Source organism: Molothrus aeneus, chromosome 1 (assembly GCF_037042795.1).
Source record: "Molothrus aeneus isolate 106 chromosome 1, BPBGC_Maene_1.0, whole genome shotgun sequence".
In the NCBI taxonomy this organism is placed as follows: domain Eukaryota; kingdom Metazoa; phylum Chordata; class Aves; order Passeriformes; family Icteridae; genus Molothrus; species Molothrus aeneus.
In genome coordinates this window covers 2,867,326-2,895,098 of record NC_089646.1, presented here as the reverse complement: position 1 = coordinate 2,895,098, position 27,773 = coordinate 2,867,326, and the positions used below count along the sequence as shown (strand labels likewise).

The 27,773-nt window shown below is 46.9% G+C and overlaps 1 protein-coding gene and 1 pseudogene across 2 annotated transcripts in view; one reads left to right on the top strand and one right to left on the bottom strand.

Moving 5' to 3' along the window:
- The window catches only part of NKTR (natural killer cell triggering receptor), a 39,691-nt gene extending 34,880 nt beyond the window's left edge, over positions 1 to 4,811 (top strand). Inside the window, exons 16-17 of one of the 2 annotated variants that reach the window (XM_066550503.1) lie at positions 614 to 709; positions 2,416 to 4,811. In XM_066550503.1, the coding sequence (XP_066406600.1) occupies positions 614 to 709; positions 2,416 to 2,494 (175 nt within the window). In that variant the 3' untranslated portion in view covers positions 2,495 to 4,811. Of the gene's footprint in view, positions 1 to 610; positions 710 to 2,415 lie in introns of both variants that reach the window. The other variant, XM_066550495.1, reaches the window with a different exon arrangement.
- An 11,287-nt stretch (positions 4,812 to 16,098) lies between these two features.
- LOC136556306 (PWWP domain-containing DNA repair factor 3A pseudogene) lies at positions 16,099 to 17,626 on the bottom strand (annotated as a pseudogene).
- Between the last annotated feature and the right edge of the window lie 10,147 nt (positions 17,627 to 27,773).

Here is a 27,773-nt window from a genome sequence, read left to right as displayed (position 1 = left end):
GAATCCCAGAATGGTTTGGGTTAGACAGGACCTTAAAGATGATCCAACCCCTTGCCATGGGCAGGGGCACCCTTCCCTAGACCTGGGTGCTCCAAGCCACATCCAGCCTGGCCTTGGACACTTCCAGGCATCTGTAGTACTTAAAACTATTATTATATCCTAATGGCAACTTGAATCAAAGCAAAAAGAACACAAGACACTTTCAAAAGCTGAAAATCACCAAATCATCCTGGCATTACAATTGTAGGTAATGCCCTAAGTAGAAGTGAACACACTTGCTTTTGTTTTTTTAAAAAATATTGAGTTATAAATGGAATTGCTTGGCTTGCTTCCAGAAGTATCAGCAAACAAGAATTTTACTAGAAATGAAAGGAACAGCACAATGCTTTATAAATGATTAGTATGTCCTTCCTAATAGAATTTGAGATTTTTACTGTTACTTTGAAGATTGTTATAATGTGGAAACCTTGATAAAGCATAGAATTGTTTGCCACATCATAATTTCTATACATGCCCTCATACCTCTGTATAAATATCCTTTAAAGCAGCATTTAAAACAACATTTTAGCCCAGAAATATGAATTCAGTATTACTTTTTCCCCCTTTAAAGCAGGTCCTACACCTATGACAGTTACTACAGCAGGAGTCGGAGCAGGAGCAAGAGGAGCGACAGCTACCGGAGATCTCGGAGCTACGACCGGAGATCCAGGTGGGTCTGATCCTGCCTGGCTGCACCAGGATTTGCTGGACACAAACAGAGGATGTTGAACAAGGCCAGAGTGCTGCTTTTTCCCCATAAGAATAAGAAATTCACTCAGCAAAAGTAATAATTCAGACTAAATTCCAGTTAAAATCAGAGCGTGCATGCGAGCGAGAAGTTGGAAGTTTTGACATTCCAAATAGGAGGATGGGGAAGCAGCCAGGATAAGGAAAAGTTGATTTCCAGTTCATTGTACCCATGCATTCAAAATCAGCACTTTTTCCCAGGGCAATGAAGTCCCCATCCCTGGAAGGGTTGAAAACTTGTGGCAATGGCATTGAGGACATGGTTTAATAGTGAAGACAGTGGGGCTGGGTTAGCTTGGTGATCTCAAAGGTCTTTGGCAGCCTTAATGATTCCATGATTTGATGTATTATATTTTTAAATAATATCAAGTGTTTTTTAAAGCCCACATAACTCACAAGACTTAACTCAAGTGCTCTCTTATGGATTAAAAGCTGCCTGGTATGCAAAGAATTCCACTGTATGGTAAATTCCTTTTGGTTATGCTGCAGAAATGGATCTAAAACAATCTGGAAGGGAAATTAAAAGTTTTGCTGGAATTCAGATTTCATTTTTAACTTTGCAGAATGTATTTTGAAAGAATATTTTTACCTGCAAATCTGCTGAGTTTGGAATATATTTTATTCTCCTCAGTCCAGGGGATTTATATAAGTGTAAGTGAGCACATTTCACAGAGATCAGAGATATGGAGAGTTGTAGATACATTTAATTACACTGATGATTTGTTTTATACCTTTTAATATGCCTTCTATTAGTAATAAATCAGGTTTCTAAGACTACTGTACATTTTCATCCTCTCCTCATACAAATTTTTTCACAACTTTATACCAGCTCTTAATGGACTTTGCTCTCACCCATTTGCACAAGACAACTTTCATCTTGTGTTGGAGGGGGGAAAATTAATGAGTTTTAATGAAGAATGTGAAAATAAACTTAAAAACCATTGCTTTATTAAGTTGAGGAGCTTCAGTGTGTGATTAGGAAATGCTCACCTTTCACTTAGAAAGCTTCCCTTACAGGCAGGAGGCTGGAAAATCTCTGAAAGCTTGTTCTGTGTAATTTGAACGTGGCCTGTGGCTTGTCTGGAACCATCTGGGCTCTGTGTTGACATTTGGCCAGGTGCTGAGCTTGGAATTTGTCTGGAGGAGCCAAAACATTTTAAATACAATTTCCACACTGCAGACACACAAACACACCTCTGTTGTGGTTATGGGGCCTAAGTTTTAAGACCCTCCTTCAAACATGAAAATAAAATTTATAAATCAAGGATTTGTGAAATTATGCTGGTTGAGAAATACTTGCAGTGTAAAATTCCAGTTGTTAGAATACACTTCTCACTCAGCTCAATTAGCTTTTATAAAAACATCAATTTTGGATGGTTTTTAGCTGTAACAGAGAAAGCAAGAAGTTACAAACAGTTTGACTTGAGTTACACAGAGTTTTCATCATATGAATTCAATGATTATTTCCATTTTGAGTATCCTTTAATGAATCCTTCACTTACAAGAAATACAATCCTGTAAAAGACTGGTGTGTTTTCTTATCTGTAACAATTTTTTGACAGGATGCAATTTTAAATTTGAAGCTCAAACTGCAGCTTTGGGGCATTTAAATCTTTTCTCTCCTTGCAGGTCCTACGGCTCCGACAGCGACAGCGATCGCAGCTACTCCAACAACAGGAGCCCCAGTGAGAGCAGCAGATACAGCTGAGACTGTTCCTTTCAGGATGGAAACTCTGTTCCAGAGTTTTTTCACTGTTACATTCAAAAAAACTCTTCTGACAGTGTCACAAGTGAAGGTTGTTTGCTGAATTAGCTGAAACTTAACTCTGCTTGCAGAGAGAAGGACTGAGCTCAACAGCTGATGTCATTTTTTATTTTTTTTTATGTCAAATGCAACTTTTACAAAATAATAATAAAAAAAGCCCAGTTTGGTTTCCTTGAATCAGCTTTTCCAAGCCATGTATTACACACTTAGGTGAATTGCTGCTGCCACTTTTTGGGTGCAGCAGTCAGGACTGTCTTCAAGTCTGTTTATAAACACCTTAGGAAAGATGTGCTAGCAACTATTAAACTGTGAAGTCAATTTCTTAAAAAGGCTGCCATTTCTAGTTGATGAAAATGCTTTTTTATTGCTGGAAGCTGTTTCCATTCTGTCTTGATTGTTGATTATTGCATTCTGTACAGGATATAGGTGAGGAAAACAAAGGCTGCCACTCTGTCTTAATCCCTCCTGAGCTGTGGTGTTCTGGAATTCTGCTGGAAAAGGTGAGCTGATGCCCAGTGGGAATTGTCAAACTGACAGGCAGTGAGCAAAAGTGTGATGAATGAGTTTGGAGCTTAATATCCAACCTGTCTAATCTTTTTATGTTTAAAAGAGGAATTTTGTGATAAACAGCAATGTCCTTCAGAGACTAAAAATGTGTTTCCAAACACTTCCTGACTTTGATTTTCAGTTCCTGTTACAGTGCTTGGCATCCTTCAACACATTTTGAGTGTTGTAAACCATGAGTGTGTCATGAGTTTGTCCAAAGCACTCTTTCAAACACTGACATGATGATAATTTTTTGAGAAAACCAGCCATAAAGGTTCCTTTATAAAACCTCCTTTATAAAAAAAAGCTCTATCCCATTCACCATAGGGAATATCAGATACTGATATTGCAGATATTGAACTATATCTTGTTAAAGCAGGACTACAGAAATACTGGGATGCCTCATAAAAAGCATGAGCAATACCTTCAAAGTAAAGTTTAGTACCAAAAATTACTCTTAAGTTCCAGGCAAATGGCTTGCAAAAATATAAATAGATTCAAGCTGAAGACCATTGAGTAATTCTTGCAATATTCTGATTCAGTTGATTTAAAACAATCTGTAAAGTTTCTGAGGGGGTTTAGAAAGTTGAGTTCTGAGAAGCAGATTTTTTAATGGCATAATGTAAGCTGAAAATTGGGGTCTGTAGTGACAAAACCAACGTGCTTTGATTAAAGCTAATGAGCACTGTTGTACCATAACAGTTTCCATTAATGACTCTCTGTAATCTCTGCACATGCTTTCATTTGCTCATTTCCAAATATTGGAAATTATTTTTCTTAATCTCATCAGGACCCAGTAGCTCTGACAATTGAAAGCAGTAATTTCTCACTGAGGCATCAATTCCTCTCTTTGATTGAATTAAGCTCCCCCAAATTTGATTTTTTTTTTTTTTTGGTACACTTATGAAAAGCAAGTTCAAAGGGAGATGGTGATGATTCCCTCCATTTCTGCCCACCCACAGCACATTCCTGATTTTGAATTGGCCATGGAGGTTTTTCACTTTTCTAGAAGTACCCAAAACTCTGCTCTTGCCCCTTTCCTACACTTCAGAGTTTAGTGACAAAGTGTGTGCATGCAACCTTTCCACCCTTTGGCAAACTTCTAATGCTTTTTGGCATTAAATACATTTAATATCCAAGTCAGGATACATTTACAAACATGTTTCTAACAGCAGCAGCCATCTCAGAATCCTGAAGAAATATTTCAGTGATATTTGTTGTAGTTTCATCATTTTCAGTACAGCTGTAACTTGGTTTTTTTTCCCTTTCTAAGAAAATAGAATGAGAGGGTTCATGGTCTTACAAAATATACAAATATAACCATTAGTATTCAATACCTATTAGTGAAACTATTGCTCCAGGATCAGATTTTTACCATATTTCAGATCTGATTTGTCTTTTTAAGGCCCGGAAAAGGTAATAGAAATATGGTCAAACAATTAACTGTAGTTATCAAAAATTACTGCACTATCACTAAAATCTTTCATATCTTTAGTCAAAGGTTTATAAAGAAATTCCATCAGGTAGAGAAATGGTTGGGGAGGGGTTGAGGGAAGGGCTGGGGGTATTTTTACTTAGTGAAATCTGTTAAATTGTGCTGCAGATGGAAAATGTCCCCCTGAGCTGGTTTTCTAACGCTGCTCTATGTTTTTGCAATTTTGTTATTCCAAAGTAGTTGCTGTTTGTAAAATAAACTTTTGTACATATCTGCAAATGCTGTTTTCTCTACATCTGGAGAAATCTGTGGTGCTGCTTGAAGGAAACAGGCAGGAAAATTAAGAATACACTTTCAGAAATCCACTTTTGTCCCTTGCAAGACTCAGACACGAAGTTGCTTTTCCTTTTCTTGACCTACATAGGGGAGCTATTCCTCAGCAGGACTCTGGGTTTACATAATAGTCATTGGAGGAGCAAATATTTTGAAATTTCCAAGTGATTTGAGGTCTCACCATTTCCCAAGATCTATAAAAGGTTCCTCTCCTTGGTGAAGAGAAACAGTTAAGAGATCTCCACGGCAAGCTGGGAGTGGACTGAGCTTCTCCACTCTGCTGAATCTCCTTTCCCAAACACACATTCCCAGACCATTCCCTCAGCATTTTGGAAATGTGCTCTTAGCCCAGGGCAGCAGATGTGGTGCCTTGCAGACTGATCCACCAGGCTTTTCCACAGAATCTGGATTTCAGTGCAAGTACTGCCTTTGGCATCAGGTGAGGAGGATGAGGGCAGGTGGTTCCTGGTGTTTGCCAAGGTCTTCAGTGTGACCTGGACAACCTGGCACTGCCTGCCCTTGGAGGGGAGTGGCACCAGCACAGAGCAGCTGAAACAGTGAGTGTTGCACCAGCTCTTGTGTCCCAGGGCAGCATAAACCAGCTTGTCATGGAGTGACCTGGTTGGAAGGGACCTTAAAAGGGACCTTAAAGCCCATCCAGCCCCACCCTGCCATGGCAGGGACACCCTTCACTGTCCCAGGCTGCTCCAAGCCCTGTCCAGCCTGGCCTTGGACATTTAAGGGATCCAGGGGCAGCCACAGCTCCTCTAGGAGACCTGTGCCATTACAGAGACAATTGGGAATTTCTTCCCATTGTCTCACCTAACCCAGTTCTCTTTCAATTTGAAGCCATTCCCTGTGTCCTATCTCAGCTCTCCTGGAGCCCCCCTAGGCCATGGAAGGGGCTGAGTTCTTCTGGAGCCTTCTCTTGTCCAGGGGGACATTCCCAGCTCTCCCAGCCTGGCTCCAGCCCTTGGAACATCCCCATGGCCTCCTCTGGACCCCAGAGCTGGACACAGAGCACAGCAGGGTGAGGTGAAAGGGCAGAATCCCCTCCCCAGCAGGGGGCTGGAGGTAGTCACCAACCTTTCTTTCAAGAACACAATGTTCTGGATGCTTCCAGAGCTGTGTTCCCTGCAAGAGTCAGTCCTGGGGATCCCAGGGCTGCTCTCAGGTGCTGCTGCTGTGGAGGGCACGCTGTCACCTTGAGCTGGCTGTGGAGGCAGGGCTGGAGCAGTGCTGGGTAAAAATAGAGTGCTGACACCCAGGCATGGACTGCTCAGGACTGAAACAGGTCTGAAATCTTGCAATGAAGTGAAATCAGTGCTCAATTAGGAGTGATTTCATCAAAAATAAAAAAAAAAATAAAGGTTCTAAGCAAGGTTTGGTGTGCAGGTCTGGGGTTGTTTTGCGAATGGGTTATCCACAGGATGTTGTGGAGTGGCTCTGTCTCCAGTTGCAGGTGAGTGTCTTGTCTCAAATTAAATGAACCATCTGCCTCTCCAACAACTACTTGTAAACCACAGATTTACAAAGCCACAGCATAAACACACTTTCCCTGCACTGTCTGTGCCAAGAGATTCCCTTCCCACTCTGTCACTCCCAAACAAGGGCTGTTTGTCCTTGAACTCGAGGGGAAGGAGCATTCCCAGTGCTCTTCCCCAGAATCCCTGGGCCTGTGGCAGTGGATTAAATTTCTGTTCTGGCTTTGTGTGGTTCCCGATGATCCCACTCAGAGTAGAGCACCGTGTTTGGATGACCTTGGGCTGCACCCTGGAATCCCATCAGCTGTCATTCCCAAAGGGAACACTGCCTGGGATTCAAATCAGGAGGAAATCAAGCTCTGAGTGCCCCACCCCTGCTTCACATCCATGTAAATAATGCTTTTTTAGGTGGTGGTGGTGAAACAGGAATGATTTTCCACCTGGTACATTAAAACTGCTTACAAATCATCTGAACAATTAAAGGGACCCAGGCCTGAATTTCATCATATCCATGTAATCCCTGGGAAGAGGATGGGTTTGCATGAGTGGAATCAGAGGGTCTGTGGCAGGTTTGGGGAGGCTTTTTAATGAAGGTAATAAATTTGTGGGTTTGTGTTCTGCAAAGATGCTTCTTCTTCAGACCTTGAAGCTCTATTCATTTTTTTCTCCTTCTGTATAAGGAATTGGCGTTGCATTCATTGTTGCATATAATTAGAATTGGAGGTAGATGCACAAAGAAGGGATTTGCATTAATTTGGGATTAATTGATATTTCTGCCGTGTACCTGTCTGTGGCGTTGTGTGTTTTTACAAGTTTTATTGTTGTTTCTATTACAAAAAATAGCTATTCTCAGTTAGTTAAATGGTTTGATCCTTGGTACCCCCATTCCATCCCCTCAGAATGCTTTCCCCCTAAGTTGTTTACTCCCTACCTTTCCCACCACTTTGCTGTCCCTCAAGGTGACAATCCCCCTGTCCCTCCCCTCATGTCCTTAAATGTCCATGTCCATCCCAGCTGTGCTGCCCACCTTCCCTGTCAGTCCCTATAACCACCCCTACCTTCTTCCAGAAAGTTCTGTGTCAATCTGTCCCCTGTTTAGCAGATGATTTGTCTCAGGGGCTTCTTCCCTCCTCTGTGTGGTCCCTATTGGGTGTGATAGGTGCTGTACTCCTCCCCTTGCTTTCCCTTACTGGTTGTTTTGTGTTTCCAGCCCTTACGCCCACTCCCTTTATAAGAGTTGCGGAAACCCAGAGCAGTGGGGATATTTCTGTGTGTGTTTTGGGTGCCCTGACCCCCAGGGCAGCACTGACTTTGACCCTCATTCATGGAGAAAGTTCCCCAGACTTCAAGATAGACTGGAACCCACAAAAGTGTGAAATAGATTCTAGAGAGCAGTGCAGGTGTGTCACTGGGTGAGAAATTGAGGTTTTTGGGGTTTTTAGTGTGTTGTGGATGGAAGCAAGATGGAGGGCACAGGGTGTCACCTTGGGTTTCTGCTCCATGCTTCTTCTTCCTCCTTCTCCATGGTTTGGGTGGCATTTTGTAATTGGGCAGAAAAGTCCCCATTGCAGCTCTGTGGGATCAGTGATTGGGTTCAAAGGGAAAATAATCCAGGTGTCAGCTCTTCATTGGACAGTTTAGTCTGAAAAGACCTTGGAACAAGAGATTGTGGCCATTTTGTGCCTTCTAATGAAAAGCTGCTGAACTCCCAGTAGTGAGGCTGTTTTACTGATAAGAAATAATAAACACCTGAGTGTGAACATGAACTACTGTCTCAAGTGCCTTCAATCCAGACCCAGAGAAACCCACAACTGGAACCACCACAACAGCTGTCCAGACCCTTTTTCCCTGGCACTTGTCCCTGGTCCCACTGAGGAGTAAAGCCTCCTTGGTGTCCACACGAGTGTGTGTTCCCTTTGTCTTGGATCCTCCTAGCCCGTACGTGCCAGTGTCACCCGTGCTGGGGCACTCAGCATTAGCTGGGTGGGCTCTGTGAGGGCCTGGGAATGGCCACTCTTCCTGGCACCCTTCAGTCACACAAGGAATCACAGAATCTCAGGGTTTGAAGAGACCTTCAAGGTCATCGAGTCCAACCCAGCCCCAACAGCTCAACTCAACCCTGGCCCCCAGTGCCACATCCAGGCTTTGTTAAACACACCCAGGCATGGGGACTCCACCACCTCCCTGGGCAGCCATTCCAGAACTTTATCACTCTTTCTGTGAAAAACTTTTCCCTGCTATCCAACCTGTATTTCCCCTGGTGCAGCTTGAGGCTGTGTGCTCTGGTTGTGTCAGTGCTGCTGCAGAAAGAGCCCAACCCCACCTGACTATTATTGTGTTTGGGTTGCCCCCAGACAATGGCAGGAAGGAATGATGAATCTGACTCCATGTTCTCAGAAGGACAATTTACTATTTTATGATACTATGTGACATTAAAGAGTGCTATACTAAACTATACTAAAAATACAGAAAGGATACAGACAGAAGACTAAAACAATAATAATGAAAACTCCTGACTCTCTCCAGAGTCCCAACAGAGCTTGGCCCTCATTGGCCATTGAGTCAAAACAACTCACAGCAGAATCCAATGAAACAATCACCTGTGGGTGAACAATCTCCAAACACATTCCACATGAGCACAACACAGGAGAAGCAAATGAGATAAGAATTGTTTTCATTTTTCTCTGAGGCTTCTCAGCTTCCCAGGAGAAAAATCCTGGGCAAAGGGATTTTTCCAGAAAATAGGAATGTGGCAGACTCCAGCTACCCTTCAGAGAGTTGTACAGAATGATAAGGTCACCAAGCTGCTTGCCAGTGTCCCATTGCTCCTGTGACCACAGTGCCAGCCACATCTGTCCTTGCAAGAATGGGGTGCAGCCCAGGGAAAGTGATGTCCTTAGCCCAGGGATTCTCTGACTTTGCACCTGGAATTCTGTCTGCAGTGTTGGAGCCCTCAGCACAAGAAACACTGAGGAGTGTGTCCAGGGAAGGGAACAGAGCTGGGGAAGGGTTTGGAGCACCAAGAGTGGCTCCAGATATCAGAAGTAATTTCCTCATAGAAAGGGTGCTCAGGCATTAGAAGAGGCTGCCCAGAGCAGTGGTGGAATCCCCATCCCTGGAAGCACTCAAAAAAGGTGTGGATGTGGCACTTGGGGACAGGGCTTGTGGTGAACAGTGTTGGGGTAATGGTTGGACTTGAATTTGGAGCTCTTTTCCAACCTCTTAAGGATTTTGGCACGGAGAGTTCTGAGCTCAACACAGCTTGTGAACACTTGTAGCTCCCACTCTCCCATGATGTCCCAGTCTTGGCCTCAGGCTGCAAAATTCCTTAATTAATTCCTGCAAACAGGAAGGGGCTGCCCTCCCTCTTGGGGCTGCTTTTCCTTGGAGCTCATGGTGCACCCTGTGAGGGAGGAAGAGGAAGGTCCTTCCCCTCTCCTTGGTGCTTTGACCACCCACTTGGGCAATATCCACATAATTTTACCCCAATGAATTCTGGCAAATATGAAAGCCAAAGGGTTTTGCTTTCATATTTTTTAGATTCTGTGCTGCTTTAGTGTGTGAGTCTGGGCTTCACATCAGGGCATGCTGAGCTCTGTGCACAGAGCAGGGAGACAAAACAATTCCTGCTCCAGCTGGGCACCAAGGACAAATGATCCAAATCTCAGCCCAAGAGCACAAACCCCGTGGGCTGGAGAGAGAAAAACAAGCAGGGTGGGACTGCAGGGGCTAAAGCTGGAATGGGACAATGAACTGCAAGATGCAAATGGAGCAGAACTGATCCCAGGGAGAGACCCCGGGAGCGCTGGTGCATTTTGGGGCCATTTTGGTTCATCTTGGGTGCAGCCCTGGCTGGGCTCTTGTGCTGCCCAAGGTGCATCCATGGAGGCCTTTGAATAAATCCCTGCTTTATTCTTTAGCTCTGTCCAGCCTCTGTTCTAGGGCAGCCTGCACAAAGAAGCATGAGGAGGTTTGGGAAAGTCCTCGTGAAGGGGAGAGGATGAGGATTGCTGCACTTCCAGAAGAAACACCTGGCTCTTGGGAATGTGAGGTGAATCAATCAGCAGAGCTTTGTGGGCCTTCAGAAGCAGGAGATTTGAGAAAGAATGAGAACAAACCTGTTCCATGGAGAGGGAAGCATGTATCAGCATGAAGAAAGATTTTTAAAAACAAATGTTGTTAAGCAATGTCAATTTTATATATTAAAATAATACATTGTTATTTCATTTCCATTATTTCCAGTGTCTCTGCTGAAGGGACAGATCAGTCCCTGTGGTGTTGCATGATCAGGGCTGCCCAGTGGTGTCCCCATGAGCTGCTGGTGTCACTCGGTGTCACCAGCACAGAGCAGCTGCTGCTCCCCAGGTGTCATTGCTGTTTGGCACCCAGGACTGGGATTGTTCGGCCTGGAGGGGAGAAGCTCCAGGGTGACCTCACTGTGGCCTCCCAGGGCCTGGAGGAGCTACAGGAACCATGGAGAGAGACTTTCCAGGGGCCTGGAGTGACAGTGATGCCTTGTGCAGGCTGCCCTAGAACAGAGGCTGGACAGAGCTAAAGGATAAAGCAGGGATTTATTAAAAGGCCTCCATGGATGCACCTTGGGCAGCACAAGAGCCCAGCCAGGGCTGCACCCAAGATGAACCAAAATGGCCCCAAAATGCACCAGCGCTCCCGGGCTCTCTCCCTGGGATCAGTTCTGCTCCATTTGCATCTTGCAGTTCATTGTCCCATTCCAGCTTTAGCCCCTGCAGTCCCACCCTGCTTGTTTTTCTCTCTCCAGCCCACGGGGTTTGTGCTCCTGGGCTGAGATTTGGATCATTTGTCCTTGGTGCCCAGCTGGAGCAGGAATTGTTTTGTCTCCCTGCTCTGTGCACAGAGCTCAGCATGCCCTGATGTGAAGCTCAGACCCACACACTAAAGCAGCACAGAATCTGAAAAATAGAAAAGCAAAACCTTGAGGCAACAACAGGATGAGGGGGAATGGCTTCAAACTGAGAGAGAATAGGTTTAGATTGGATATTAGAAATAAAGTCTTGGCTCTGAGGGTGGTGAGGCCCTGGCACAGGGTGCCCAGAGCAGCTGTGGCTGCCCCTGGATTCCTGGCAGTGTCCAAGGCCAGGCTGGATGGGGCTTGGAGCAACCTGGGATGGTGGAAAGTGTCCAGGCCCATGGCAGGGCCATGGCAGGGCTGGAACTGGGTGATCTTTTAGGTTCCTTCCAACCCAAACCATCCTGGGATTCTGTGATGATTTTAGGGAACCTGTTGGAAATGTCATATTCCACACAGACCTACAGGTCCTCCACCTCTGGCTAAATAGGAATCACCCTCAGCCCATGGGCTCTAGACCTGGGCCTTACCCTCTCCCTTCTTCAAAGATCAGATATTGCCCTTGTCTCAAAGAATTGTTCATTTTAAAAATGAAAAATTGTCAAAAAAAAAAAGCCCAAGAGGGAGGAAGGATGTCAAGGACTCGCTGTTCTCATCTGTGGGAAGCAGGGCTGGTGAGTGGGAGCCCTTGCAGGGACTTTGAGGTGCATTTTGGTTTCTCTGTGCCACCAAAGCCACTGAAAATCATCTGGGACAATTCTCTGCTCCTGAGAGCTCACAGGTTGCCGTGAGGATGTGATTCCCTTCTGGGCTTGGCAGGGTTGGTTATCACAGAAGTGAGAACTGTGAGGAAAATCTGGTCAGCAGTACAGAATCTGGGAATGTGAGCTCACATCATCTCAAACCCAGGCTGCCTGGTCGTGTCTCTGGTGTGATTTTTGATTTCAGGAATGTAGCAATACACCTCTCTTCTATTAAACCACGAGGGAAAACAAAGCAAAAAAAATCTGTTTTATCAAAACTGCTCTCTGTAACAAAACCCACATATTGATGGAGGAATCCTGCTTTAGCCATGGATTTCCTGCTGACTTTCTGCAGGAAGCTGCATGGATTCCATGCTCATCTTTCATTTCCATGAATAGCTCTGAACTGACACCTTTCATGAGGAGTTTGTGCCAGAGAACATGGCAAAAAGGGCCCTTTTCAGCTCTGCACAGTCTCCTCCTTTGCAGAGTCAGGATCAACTCCAGCTGTATAAATCACAGCAGTTCTTATCCAGCCAATATATGAAAAAAATTTCAGGGCTGATATTGAGCAGTTGGACTGCCAAAACCAAAATTGCCTGAACTATGCACTCTATTAAAAAAAAAAAATCAAAAAGCAAACCAAGACAAAACTCCCAATTTTGTTGCTGTTGTTGTCTCAATTAAAGCTCCTTTTCTGTTGCATAAGCCCATCACTGCTGGTCACAGAGAGGAAGAGAACAACCTATTTCCTTCTAAGAAAATCAGAGAAACTCAGAACGGGGTTGGAAGGGACCCAAAGTTCATCCCATTCCTCCCCATGCCATGGGCAGGGACAGCTCCCACTGTCCCAGGCTGCTCCAAGCCCCATCCAGCCTGGCCTTGGGCATTTCCAGGGATCCAGGGGCAGCCACAGCTGCTCTGGGAATTCTGTTCCAACCCCTCACCATCCTCACAGGGAAGAATTCCTTCCCAAAATCCCATCCATCCCTGCCCTCTGGCAGTGGGAATCCATCCCCCCTTGTCCTGTCACTCCAGGCCCCTGTAAATATTTAAATAAAGGCAACAGACTGCCTTAAATATTTGCAAAAGCTCTAAGGTAGCAAGGTAGCTCTTGCCCAAACTTGATCTTCTCTGCAATAAATAACTCCCAAGTCCCTTGATTATTTTGGGGGAGCTTGAGAGGTTTTTGGATTTTGGATGAGTTTGTTTGGATTTCTTTTTCCATCTTCTGTGATTGATCAACCCCTGGTCTCCACCACCAGCCCACAGCCTCCCCAAATCCCCATATCTATACAAACAGCCCCTTCTGATGAGGATCCATGGATCCACAGGCATCTAAATCCCCTCTCCACATGTCCTGCAGGCAGCCTGCACCTTCCCTTGCCTGTGCTGTGCTGCTTGTCCCTCAGAACAAGGAGGGCTGCCCATCCCAGGCAGGGATGCCACATCTCTGCCTCATCCCTGCTCCCCCATTCCCTGCCCAGCAGCCCAGCTCCTCTTTTACAAGCGGCATTTTCCCTTTCTTTCCCCTAAATTGCAGACTATTTTTTTTTTCTCCAGGCTGCCTCAAGCTTGTTTTGAAGTCCCAGCCCATCCTCCAGAACGCTCCCAGTCCCTCCCTCCTCGCTATCATTCGCAGCTGGAAGAAGCAAATTTTCTATTCATGCAAGTAATTATCAAAAAAATATTTTGAGCAGCACCAGGCCTGGGACAGATCCCCAGGGAGTCCCAGGCTGTGTATCTGCTCGCTTTCCTGGCAAATCATAAATAACTGCTGTGAGCAATGTTCCCTCCTTGCAGCCCTGCTTTCCCCCAGTGTCCCTGCCATCTCCCCTCTTCCAGCTGTGCTGCAGCTGCAGGGATGTGAGCAGGGGCTGCCTGGTGTCTCACCTTTAATTTGAACTTCAGCTTCTGGACTTGGGTCTTATAAAAACCTTCCTGAAGAAGGTGCCCATGGTTTGTTTTCCATTCCTGCCCTTGGAGCTTTGGTGTTTCTAAACCCCACTGTGAAAAGGCTGAACTTTCTATCTGAATTTAGCCTGAACTTTCCCTGAGACACCTCTTTGAGGCCTTGACTCCACCCCTGTGTCCTTTAGGATCATAGAATTAGGGAAAACCTTGTGTTGGAAGGGAGCCTAAAAGTTCATCCACTCCTACCCCCCTGCCATGGGCAGGGAACTTCCTCTGCTCAATATTTTCAGCACAAATACCAGCAGTTTATGGGGATTTTTGGCACTAATATAAGTCAGAGTATTTCTGTGGGAAATACTTCATCCTGGATTTTTTCTTCTTTGATTTTTTGTTTGGTTTTTTTGTTGTTGTTGTTGTTTTGGTTTTGGTTTTTGGGGTGTTTTATGTGTTGTTTGTTTGTTTTTCTGTGGTTTTTTTTTTTTTTTCCCCTGTGTGGGGTTTGGGGTTTTTTGGGGTTTGGGGTTTTTTTGGTTGGTTGGATGGGTTTTTTTTGTTTGTTTTGTTTGGGGCATTATATAACATGGCTTAGGCAAGGGAAGAAAACTCACTGGATATTTCCTGTATATGAATATTTCCAGAGTAAGATGGTTTCTTGTCTTTCACATTACTGATTTCACAGAATTCCAGAATGGTCTGGGTTGGAAGGAACCTTAAAGATTATCCCACCCCCTGCCATGGCAGGGACACCTCCCACTGTCCCAGGCTGCTCCAAGCCCTGTCCAGCCTGGCCTTGGGCACTGCCAGGGATCCAGGGGCAGCCACAGCTGCTCTGGGCACTCCTGTTGTGATGGATCCTGTGGATTTCAGGGACCTAAAAACCAGAGGGGAGAGAAAGGAGCAGTGAAATTATTGCAGTTCCTATGTATCTGCTCTGCAACTCCAGCACTTCCACAGCAACCTTAAAAATCAGGATAATCTAAAGAAGAAAAAGGAAGGATCTGTTCTAAAAAGACAGGTAAAAGGCAGGACTGATAATGGGGGGTTTGATAGGTGGGGGCTTCATTTTGTGCTGCATCCCTGAACAGAAACTCCTATTTGGGGCAAAGTTTCCCCAACTCCCTGGAGACTCTCTTGAATATTAAATGCATCTCTGGGTATTTCCTGTAATTCTTGATAATTATTTCAATCAAGGTATCAATTTGTGACTTCCTGACTAATGAAAAGCTGCTTCTTACTGCATTCTCCTTTGATATGCAAAGCTGCCTTGGAGCTGCCAGCCCCGTGCTGGGCAGATCCACACCTGGCAAACCCAGGGGTGACTGACACCAACGCCCTTCAGAGCTGCCACAGGAATCCCACCCTGAACTTTGCACACAGGAACCAGTCCATCCACCTTTGCCCTGTGTATTGGATGAGGGATGGTGTTTATTCCTCATTTAAGATCATTGTTTGTTTATTGGTGAAGCCTGCAGGTGCTGAGCAGTGATCCAAGTGCATCTTGCTGGGTTTGGGGGAGTCTGCTCCCATGCCTGCCCCTTTTTTCCTGTGGGTTTATCAAAACTGTTGGTCTTTTCCAGAAGTAAAAGGAGGTAACACACTCCAAGACCAGGTTTGGGAGCATCCTGGTCCAGTGAGAGGAGTCCAGGCAGGGGATGAGCATTAATGTGGAGGCCCTAGGGAGCATCCCCTCATTTATACCCCCTGGCTCCTTGCCCTGTTCCTGTGTCTGTTCCTATGTCCCTGAGCCAGTCCCTCCCATTTCCCTGATTGCTCCTTATCTTTGTACTGCCCCAAGATCAGGGTCAGGCCCCTGGAGAGAGAAAGCTGGACCCTGAATGTGCCTGGGACCTGACCATCTCACCACACAGCTGAATTAAACATCTGTGGATTTTCTGCAAAAGCCATTTTTGCTTCTTTACCTTGGACTTTACTAGACAAGCAAGGAGATCACCTTTCATCATCACAGAGAAAATTGTTTGGAGCATCCTGGTCTAGTGGGAGGTGTCCAGGAGGGCACTGATGGGTGAGGATCCTGAGCACAGCGAGGCCACGGGAAGCAGCAAGGGCTGAGAGCCAGCTGGGGCTGGGAGCAGAGGATTTGGGAATTTACATACAGACTTTACAAAGAATACAGACTTTACAAAGAATGCCACCTTTTATACAAATCACCACTGGGTATTTACACCTGGTGGCCTCAGGACAGCCTGGGCCACTCCACAGGCTCTGGCTCCATCCTGAGCTTTTTGCTCCCCAGGATTTGTTCATTAAATAACTCTCTCTCTTTTGCTCACAGGTGGTTCTTTAATGAACTTCTGCCTTCTCATAATCAATGCCATCCACAGCAGCAATGGCACAGGTGATGGCCTCAGGTAACGAAGCACAACTGAGGTGAGTCTGGTGCCATCCATCCCCCAGGATCTGCTGCAGGTTCTTGGTGTCCATCTCCCTGTACACCTCCTTCAGGTACCCAATCACCAGATCCAGCGGCTCCTCATCCTCCAAGTGAGTCTCCACACAGGTTATGTACCAGCTGGAATTCAGGAATTTCTTCAGCCAGCAGGATTGTTTCCTGTTGCAGTGTTGGGAGGGTCCCCAGGATGAGGTGAGAGATGAGAATCTGAATCCAAGTTCTTAGAAAGCTGATAGATTATATTGTGATATGATATGATGATATGATATGATATGATATGATATTATATTATATTATATATTATATATCATATCATATCATATATTATATCATATTGTAAGAAAATTATATGCTAAAACTATACTAAAGAAAGAGAAAGGAGACATCAGAAGGCTAGAAAGGAATGATAATAAAAACCCGTGACTGACCAGAGTCCTGACACAGCTGGACTGGGATTGGTCATTAATTAAAAACAATTCACATGGGACCAATCAAGGATGCACCTGTTGGTGAGCAACCTCCAGACCACATTCCAAGCAATCAGATAATTGTTGTTTACATTTCTTTTCTGAGGCTTCTCAGGAGAAAAATCCTGGCGAAGGGATTTTCCATGAGATATCATGGTGACAGTTTCCCACTTTTCAAGATCCTCAGGAGATGCTCTTCAGCCCCTTTGGTCTTCACTAGGAACTCCACCAGCTTCTTGCTCTCCCTGTCCCTGGCAGCTCTGGTCCTCTCAGGGAGGAATTTCCTCAGGGGTGTCTGTGGGGAGGTGTCCGTCACTGTAGGACACGAAATAACACAACACAGACATGCAGCTCTCTCAAGGTAAAAAGTGCACTTTTAATTTCTGACTCCAACATTTATGGATTTCCAAAAGTGACAGTGGATTGGGCTGTGACAGTGCCACCTCTCCAATGACACTGGACAAACCAACAGCCCATTAAATTTCTCCTCCTCCATAAAAGAATGCAAAACAATAAGGCACTTATATAAAGCATGGGAGAAAGTTTGTTGTAAGAATGTAAACATCAGAAAGCTTAGAAAAACTTAAAAAACCAGGGTGACAGGTGTCTGAGGGAGACTGCCCAGCCCTTCCTCCCCTGTGTTTGGGAATGCCATCTGCAGCACGCTCTGGTATCCCTCTTTCCTCACTGGGTAGCTCATAGCAGTGGCAAAATATTCCAGGAAGGAGCTGGTAAAAGAATGACAGCCCACTGGGATCCAACGGTCCAGGATCAGCTGGAGGCACCACTGGGTTTCCCTGGAATAGTTCCCTTGGCTCCCTCAATGAGCTCCTGCTTCTCCTCACCGTCAGAGTGCTTCAGGCTCTTCAGAGACGCTGAGAAACCTCTTTTCTTCTCATTAGTGGTGCCATCCATGAAGCGCCTTCTGGTGCTTCCTCTTCTTCACTGCTTTCACCACTCTGGCCAGTATGGATACCCCCACAGCTTGCACCACACCAGCAGCCTTTCCTCGAGGAATTTGGGTTCTCAGTGGGACAGAACACCTGGGATATTTTCCTCCTCTTTGGTGACACTTTAAGGTCCCCTCCAACCCAAACCATAGGACTCTACAATCTCTATAGTTTGATAATAATCTCACATTCACTGACCTCATCACCTTCAGGATTTGCTGCCCCTGGTTCATAAGCTTTTGTTTTGTCTCCCTGCTCTGTGCACAGAGCTCACCATCCCCTGATATGAAACCCAGACCCACACACTAAAGCAGCACAGAATGTGAAAAATATAAAAGCCAAAACCTGAGGCGTCAACAGGACGAGGGGGAACGGCTTCAAACTGAGAGAGAATAGGTTCAGATTGGGTACTAGGAATAGTCTTGGCTGTGAGGGTGGTGAGGCCCTGAAAAAAGTTTCCTGGAGAAGCTGTGGCTGCCCCTGGATCCCTGGAAGTGTCCAAGGTGTAAAGCAGCTGCCCCATCCCTGTGGTCATTTAATTGTTCTTTCTTCTTCTCCATCACCACTGCGCTCCCCTTGGAGTTCAGGGCTGCAGAGTTATTGAAAGAAGAACACATCAGGGTTTCCTGCAGCAGCAGAGTGATGCCCTGAGCATTGGCTGTGTGCAGGGAAGGCTGAGAAACCACAATTTCTTGTCTTTTTCTTTTTAGCTGCCACCTTGAGCATTCCTTGGCCACGCGCTGAGCCGGTGATTTCTGGGGGCAGTCCAAGACTCAGCTCGTGGTGCCAGTCCCAGCCTTGGCATAGCACGAGAGTTGCTCAAATCTTTATTTCTCCAGATGCTTTACTTTATCTATTCCTACATCAAAGCTTGTTTGAAATGTCTTCTCAGCTTTTTCCGTTTTTTAAGAGCCTTTTGGAGTTTCTTGCCCTCAGCGTGGCACTTGATGCCCTCAGAAGATCTCTCCTGCAGAAATGGAGATGTGGGGCTGCTCTTGCTCCTGCAGGTTGTGGGTGAGGATGTTGAAAAAACCCTGGACTCAATCTCTGCTGTACCACGCCCTGGACTAATTTCCATCCCAAGAAATGACCCTTGAAACCTCTTGCTTTCTGTCTTTTTCACCAGTTTTCAAGCAACAAAAGGACCTTTCCTCCAGTCATGTGGCAACATAGTTTCTTTAATTGTATTGTGAAGGGCTTTACAAAAAAATGAAATAAGTAAAATCCTGTGCTTTTCCCACCTAGATAATAGAATCTCCATGTGCTTTATCAGGAAAAGGTTAAATTTTACTAAATTTACTTTTGTCCAGTGCCCTGAACATCACAGGGGTTAAATTGTTCGTGCAGCAAAGCAGTAGCCAATAATGGCTGGAGAAAGGCCTGGTGGGAGAATAAAAATATTTCATTCCCCAAAATGTTGAAACTGCCAAGTCAAGTTGTTAATAGAGATTGTTCCTCCAACACAACAGCAGCGAGGACAACTTGGCTTGGGCTGCTTGGCTTGGCTGGGCTCGGTGCATGCAGAGCGCAGACCTTGGTTGTAAAACCTGCTCTTAAATAACTCTCAAATGAGCCCTTTTCCACCCAAAAGGAAGACCTGGCAATGCTCTGCTGTAACTCATCCAAAGGAGTGGGCAGAGCCAGCTCCAAAAGCAGGGTCACGGCAGCTGCTCCGTGATCTCCTCACTTGTAACACATTTAGGTGACCCACCTGTCCCTGGATCCCTGGAATTGTCCAAGGCCAGGCTGGACAGGGCTTGGAGCAGCCTGGGATAGTGGAATGTGTCCCTGCCCATGGCAGGGGGTTGGAAATGAATGATCTTCATCCTTCCAGCCCCAAATCATTCTGGAATTCCATGAGAACATCCCCCAGGGCCCCGGTTCTAATGAGTCTCGCCGCTAACGAGCCGGTGTCTGCCAACATCAGCACCGCCAGGGATGCGCAGACGCTGGAGCCACGCGGAGCCAGGCAGCATGCAGAGACACAGCACAGCCTCACCTGGCTCCAGCTCTGCTGGCCAAGGAGGACTTCTCAAAGTCCAGCAGCTGGGCAGATGTTTGGGCTGTGGTGGATGCAGCTCCAGTGTCAGGAGCCAGGACATCCCTCTGGCTGTCCTGAGCAGCCCAGAGCCCTGCCAGGGGGCTCAGAGACCCTGGCACAGAGCACAAGATGCCCCTGTGGGTTTGATTGTGACCTGTGGAGCAAATTACCAACCTTAGATGAAGATCTGCAAGCCATGACAAATTAAGTAGAATGATAGTGAATTTATCACAGGGTGATAAAGTCGATTTTAGGGTTTCTGGTATGGGGGTTCAGGGGGCAAGATGGAGGGAACTGGGCATGTCCAGCCTTTCTCCTTCTTCTTCTTCTTGGCCTCCATCTTCTGCTGTGATGGTGGCACTTTTGGATTGGTTTAGAGTAGAAGCTCACTGTCTAACATAGGTGATAGGTATTGGGAAGTAATTGTAAATATTGTACATGTAGTTTTTAGTATAAAGACATAACCCTGCCCCAGGGGCAGGCAGAGTGCCTCTGTCTGTCCTGCTGAGTGGACCTTGGCTGGACAGGAGAAAGAATTTTATAGGTAAGAAACAATAAACAACCTTGAGGCCGAGAAATGAAGACTCTGACTCCTTCTTCAAGCTCCAGGCTGGGAAAAGAGACTTTCTAACACATCTTGGGGTCACTGTGACCAGCTAGAGATCCCAACAGGCCGGGAACCTGCTCCAGTGTGGGCAGATTCCCCCACAGATCCAGAGGTGCTGCCAGGAGCCTGCCCCAGTTGGGCTCTCCACGGGGTCACAGGGTGCTTTGAGCATCCCCAGCTCCAGCATGGGCTCCTCCATGTCCTGCAGGTGGATCCATGGGCTGTTGCAGGGGCTCTCCACAGGCTGCACCATGGAATCTCAGGGGAATTGCAGCTCCAGCGCCTGCAGCAGCTCCTGCCCTTCCTCATGGGGGTCTGCAGGGCTGTTCCTCTCACATATCTTCACTCCTCATGATGCCTTGTGCAGGCTGGCCTAGAGCAGAGGCTGGACAGAGCTAAAGAATAAAGCAGGGATTTATTCAAAGGCCTCCATGGATGCACCTTGGGCAGCACAAGAGCCCAGCCAGGGCTGCACCCAAGATGAACCAAAATGGCCCCAAAATGCACCAGCGCTCCTGGGGTCTGTCCCTGGGATCAGTTCTGCTCCATTTGCATCTTGCAGTTCATTGTCCCATTCCAGCTTTAGCCCCTGCAGTCCCACCCTGCTTGTTTTTCTCTCTCCAGCCCACGGGGTTTGTGCTCTTGGGCTGAGATTGGGATCATTTGTCCTTGGTGCCCAGCTGGAGCAGGAATTGTTTTGTCTCCCTGCTCTGTGCAGAGAGTTCACCGTCCCATATTATGAACCCCAGACCCACACACTAAAGCAGCACAGAATCTGAAAAATATAAAAGCTAAAACCTGAGGCCTCACTCTCTCTGTCTGCAGCTGCAGGGGTTTTTTTCCCACTTCCTAAATCTGTTTTCCCCAGAGTTGCTGCTCCCATCTCTGATGGGTTCAGCTTTGGCCAGGCTGGGTCAGTCCTGGCTGGAATTGGCTCTGCTGGACATGGGGGGAACTTTGAGCAGCTTCTCACAGAGGCCACCCCTGTAGCCCCCCACTACCAAAACCTGGCCACCACACCAAATTCACTCCTCCAAGCATTTTTTCATTAATTCTTGCATCTTCTTATTGCTGTGCGCTAACTTAAAGGTTAAAACTTCCTAATTTTGGTGTTACCAAACATAAAATTAAACCTGGTAATTCCAAAATTGGTAGGAAAAAAGGCCTAGAATCCAATTTGAGCTCCTCTGAGAATTAAAACCTGGCTGCTGCCGGATCCAGAAGATACCCGTGGGTGGATAAATGCGTGAAAAATACAGAAAAATACAAATTCACTGGGGTTTCTATGAGTCAGGGTCTTACTTGCAGTGTGGATTCCCCTCCCTGCTTCAGCCAAGCACAGGCAAAAAGTTATTCCTGGTGAAAATCCCACCTGCCCTGGGATGGAGAGGCTTTTGCAGCTTTGGGAGGTGGTGGTTCCATCCCAGGCAGCAGATTCTGGGTCAGCCAGGGCTGCGGTTTGCAGCAGTGGATGGATGGGCTTGGCACAGACGTTGTGCTTGAGAGTGGAGTAACAAACGTCTTCCCTGCTTGGATCACAGCCCTTCCACGGCCCAGGGCAGGACAAACACCAGGCCAGAGCAGGATAAACACCAGCACAGCCACTGCTGGAAGGGGAACAGCTCAGGGGGCTTCACCCACCTCCCCACCCAACCCTCCTGAACCTGCTCCCCACCCCACCATGGGAGGGTTTCACCTGGACCCAGCCAGCCCTGCCTGGATCATCACTTTTCTTTTTAAATGTCTTTCTGGTTTTGGTTTTTTGTTGGGTTTTCTTTTGGTGGTTTCTTTTGGTTTTTTTTTTTTTGTTTTTTTCTTTTTGTTTGTTTTTTTGTTTTTGGGGGGGTTTTGGGGTTTTTTTTTGGTGTTTTTTTTTGTTGTTGTTGTTTGGTTTAGTTTTGGTGGGGTTTGGTTTTTTTTGTTTTTTTTTTTTTTTTTTTGATTTGTTTTAGTTTTGGGGTTTTTTTTTGCTTCCCCCCCTTCCCCGGTTTGGAGGCAGAAGTGAGAACTCCAAGAGAGGAGAAAAGAAAAAAAAAAAAAGTAAAAAAGAAGAGAAGAATCGGGGTCAACACGAGCAGCAGTATTTCAGTCGTCCTTTGAGAGCTTGTCTATACTCACTGTGGGTGTTCTCCTTGCAAGCACTGAGCAGGAGATGTTTTCCCTTAGTAGGGCAGGATCCTGTGCTCGGCCCTCCTTGCCTGGCCATAAAAGGGCAGCGTTTTCTGCAGGACCCCCGGATCCTCTGAGGGCTGACGGGTTTTTGGGAAGGGGCCTGCCCCAGCACTGCTTGCTTTGGACCTCACAACCCTCGTGTTAGTGCTATTTTGGCTCCTTCTTTTCTTGTGCCTTTTGTTTTGTCTCCCTCCTCCTCCTGCTCCTCTCAGGAGGTTGGAGGGAGAGAGGCCAGACAGCCTCCAGGAATGTTCTTGCTTCCTCTATTTTTTATTCTTTCTTTCTCCCTCCCTTGGCCTGATTTGATCCCTTCTTTTCCATGATCCTGCTCAGAAAACCAGCTGCTGAGTGAAAACTTCTGGCAAAGCCCAGGATATGTCCCTAACCATGTCCCCAGCCTCCATCCTGTGTCCCAAGGGAATCTGGAGGGCTCTTCCCTCCTGCTCTGCCTGAGCCCTGACCCTCTCAGGAAGGGGGGACACCACAGAACCTCCCTCACCATCTCCTGGAGCACCTCCCCACAAGAATTCCAGCCTAGAGGAGATGCTCAGCAGAGCACAGCTGTAAAAGCAGGGGATTCCAGGCAGGCAGAGCCACGGTTCCACCTTGGAATTCATCATTCCAGGTCCACTTGGCTCTTCACAGAATCATTTAGGTTGGAAAAGACCCTCAAGGTCATCAAGTCTGACCTTTACCTGCCAGGCACTGCCACATCCACCACCAAACTCTGTCCCCAGGTGCCCCATCTACACAAACACCTGCAGGTTCTTCTGTGGTTCCTCACAAACCCGAAGCTCCCTGAGCTCTTACGGGGTCTCAGCTTTCTTCTCATCCCTTCTCCTTGATGACACTTCCTTTGGGGAAGTCTGAAACCATGGAAATGCAAATGGAATTACCAGCTGAACCAAGGAAACAGGAACCTCTCCTGGTTTCCCTAAACATTTTCCTCTGTGTTGTTGTGGCTGATCTTTCATTTAAGACCCTCTGTGACCTTGCAGTTTCCATCTCATGGCCTGGAGGGAGAAAGGAAGAGGTAAAGCTACTGGAGATGTCCCTTTTGTGGCCACCAAGCTGCTGGAAAGTCCCAGGGAGGAAACCCAACACTTCTGTGTCAACAAGAAACCCCTTGTTGCCAGTTTCTCCAGAACTTTGCCTTCCTGGAGAACCTTTTCCCTAACAGCAACTGAGCTGAACTCTGGACCCTCAGATCCCTCTGTGGACCCTGCTAACCTTCCCTTCATCCTTTTTCACAGTCAGTTATGCTGTGCAAGCTGTGCCAGAGCCATTTCCCAGCCCACAGCCTTCCAGGAAGACTCCAGAACTGCCAGAACTTTGTATGAAGGCACCAAGAGCTTGGAGTTACCCTCAGCCAGCAATCCCAGCAGCTGAGGAAGCTCCAATGAGGGATCAGTCACCCACATGCCCCATGAACCAACACAACAAAGCCCCCAAGCCAGGCTGGGTGGGATCTCACCCCACTGGGATTTGTAGGGACCTTCAGAAGGTTCTTTCAGCAAACCCCACGTAGCCCCTGGGTGGCTGTGGCCAAGAAACCACCTGTGTTTTGTCTCTCAGGAGCAGTGCTGTGGTCAAAGAAAGGGTTTCACCCAAGTGTGTCATTGCTTGTGCCCCTTCCAAGGTTTTTCCCAAGGTTTTTCTTTCACAAGGTTTTTGTGTTTTGTCTCTCAGGAACATTGCTGTGCTCAAAAGAAAGGGTTTCACCCAAGTGTGTCATTGCTTGTGCCCCTTCCAAGGCTTTCCCCCTTGTCACCAAGCTGGGTGGGGTGGGATTTGTAGGGAGCCTCAGGAGGTTCTTTCAGCAAACCCCACGTAGCCCCTGGGTGGCTGTGGCCAAGAAACCACCTGTGTTTTGTCTCTCAGGAACATTGCTGTGGTCAAAGAAAGGGTTTCTTTGACACAAGTGTGTCATTGCTTGTGCCCCTTCCAAGGCTTTTTCCCCTTGTCTTGGTGGCCCCTTCAGGAACAGCTTCTCCCTCATCAGGAAGGAGAAACTGCATCTGGCAAAGACCAGGTCTCCATGTGAGAGGTGGGCTCAGCTTCTTCCAAAAACCTCTTGGTGAGGCCCTCATAGTGGCACCAGGGCTTTGACCACCCCTGTAGATCTTCATATTCAGAGCTATGAGGACTCCAAGTTCTGGAGCTCCCTGGTCCCCTGTGCCACATCCATGAAAAGGCCACAGGCATTTGGGCCCTGGAGCAGAGCTTAAATCCCTGTGTCCCATCTCCAGCCTCATCTCATCCTCACCCCCAGCACTGGCTGCATTTCCAGGAGCTTATGTAGCTTTTTGGAGAGGTTTCCAGGGTAGGAGAGATGTCAGACAGGCCAAACACTCATCTCAAAAACCTTTCTGACAGGGACGATGTTCTGGTGGCATTGGCCAGGAATTTTTTCCTGTGGAGCAGTGCAGGGTTGAGAATGAGAAAGAGCATTAAAAAAAAAAAAAAACAAACCTAAAAAAATGTAAAAAGCTCTGCAATGAAGCCAGCACAGGCAGGACGTGGCCACGGGGACGTTATGCAAAGAGCTGCTCACATCTGGAAGGAGTTACTGAGCACAGCAACCAGGGCTGAGTCTAAACAAGTGCAGGACGTTACCACATGGATGTCTGAGCTGGGAGTGGCTGGGGGAGCCAGAGGAGCTGGGAAGGTGGAACGAAAATCCCCAAGGTGGGATGAAAATCCCCAAAGGCTCTGGGAATGCCCCCAGTGCCCTTCAGAGCCACTGTGCTGCTCTGTTTTTAGGGTGGTGTGGTCCCATGTGCTGTTTTGGGTGGTGTCTGCAGGAGGGTTGGGGGCAGGAATGGGTTTTGGAGGTGGTCACCATCCCAATGACCCAATGGGATTTTGGGGGTGTTCTCCCACTATTTGGGATCTTTTTATTGGGTTTGGGGAGGGGGTTAGGAGCTGTGTGCCTCAGTTTCCCCAGCCATAGCAGGATCCAGAGGATGCTCCCAGTTAATGCTCCAAATGTGCTTTAAACCCATGCAGATAGGGCATCCCCATTTCATCCAAACAGTGGGAGAACACCCAAAGAATCCCATTTTAGGTAAATCACTGTTACTCTACAATACCTCAAATTGAGATTTTATGACCCAAAAGCCTTGGGGTCTTTTTATTGGGTTTAGGGAGGGGGTGAGGGGTTGTGTGCCTCAGTTTCCCCAACCACAGCAGGATGCAGAAGATGCTTCCAAGAACCAAATGTTTCTTATACACATCCAGGTGGGGGAATCACCATTTCCTCCAAACAGTGGGAGAACACCCCAAAAATCCCATTTTAATCAAATAAGACTCCACAACACCCCAAATCGAGGTTTTACAACCCCCAAAAAAAGCCTTGGGGTCTTTTTATTGGGTTTGGGGAGGGGTAAAGAGCTGTGTGCCTCAGTTTCCCCAGCCATAACAGGATCCAGAGGATGCTCCCAAGAACCAAACCTGCCTTAAGCACATCCAGGTGAGGGATCCCCATTTCCTCCAAACAGGGGAAAAACACCCCCAAAATCCCATTTTAAATAAGTCACTGTTACTCCGCAACACCTTAAATTGAGATTTTATGAGCCAGAAAGTCTTGGGGTCTTTCTTAGTTTTGGAGAGGGGTAAGGAGCTGTGTGCCTCAGTTTCCCCAACCAGAGTGGGATGCAGAGGATGCTCTCAAGAACCAAATGTGCTTTAAACACATCAAGGTGGGGGACCCCCATTTCATCCAAACAGCAGGAAAACACTCCAAAAATCCCATTTTCATCAAATGGACTCCACAACACCCCAAATTGAGGTTTTATGTGCCCAAAAAATCTTGGGATCTTTTTATTGGATTTGGGGAGGGGGTGAGGTGTTGTGTGCCTCAATTTCCCCAACCACAGCAGGATGCAGAAGATGCTTCCAAGAACCAAATGTTTCTTATACACATCCAGGTGGGGGAATCACCATTTCCTCCAAACAGTGGGAGAACACCCCAAAAATCCCATTTTAATCAAATGGGACTCCACAACACCCCAAATCGAGGTTTTACAACCCCCAAAAAAGCCTTGGGGTCTTTTTATTGGGTTTGGGGAGGGGGTGAGGAGTTGTGTGCCTCAGTTTCCCCAGCCATAGCAGGATCCAGAGGATGCTTCCAAGAACCAAATGTGCCTTAAACACATCCGGGTGGGGATTTCCTCCACACAGTGGGAGAACACCCCAAAAATCCCATTTTAATTAAATCCCTGTTGCTCCGCAACACCTCAAATTGAGATTTTATGACCCAAAAGCCTTGGGGTCTTTCTTAGTTTTGGAGAGGGGTAAGGAGCTGTGTGCCTCAGTTTCCCCTGCCATAGCAGGATCCAGAGGATGCCCCCTATAACCAAATGTGCTTTAAACCCATCCAGATTGGGGCATCCCCTTTTCTCAAACAGTGGGAGAACACCCCAAAAATCCCATTTTAATCAAATGGACATTACCCCACAGCCTCTCAAATTGAGGTTTTATGTGCCCAAAAACATCTTGGGATCTTTTTATTGGGTTTGGGGAGGGGGTGAGGTGTTGTGTGCCTCAGTTTCCCCAACCATAGCAGGATCCAGAGGATGCTCCCAACTAATGCTCCAAATGTGCCTTAAACACATCCAGGTGGGGCATCCCCATTTCCTCCAAACAGCAGGAAAACACTCAAAAAAATCCCATTTTAAGCTCCATGATACCTCAAATTGAGGTAACATGTCCCCCAAAAGCCTTGGGGTCTTTTCATTGGGTTTGGGGAGTGGGTGAGGGGTTGTGTGCCTCAGTTTCCCCAGTGATAGCAGGATCCAGAGGATCCTCCCTATAACCAAATGTGCCTTAAACACATCCAGGTGGGGGATCCCCATTTCATCCAAACAGTGGGAGAACACCTGAAAAATCCCACTTTAAGTACATCACTGTTACTTCAACACATCTCAAATTGAGATTTTATGACCCAAAAGCCTTGGGGTCTTTTTATTGGGTTTGGGGAGGGGGTGAGAGGTTGCGTGCCTCAGTTTCCCCAACCATAGCAGGATGCAGAGGATGCTCCCAACTAATGCTCCAAATGTGCCTTAAACACATCCAGAAGGAGCATCCCCATTTCCTCCAAACAGCAGGAAAACACTCAATTTTAAGCTCCATGACACCTCAAATTGAGGCTTTATGTGCTCAAAAAATCTTGGGATCTTTCTATTGGGTTTGGGGAGGGGGTGAGGAGCTGCGTGCCTCAGTTTCCCCTGCCCAGCGGGATCCCCGGGGATGCTCCGGGGGGGATGCAGCGCTGCATTGGCGGCTGTGGCG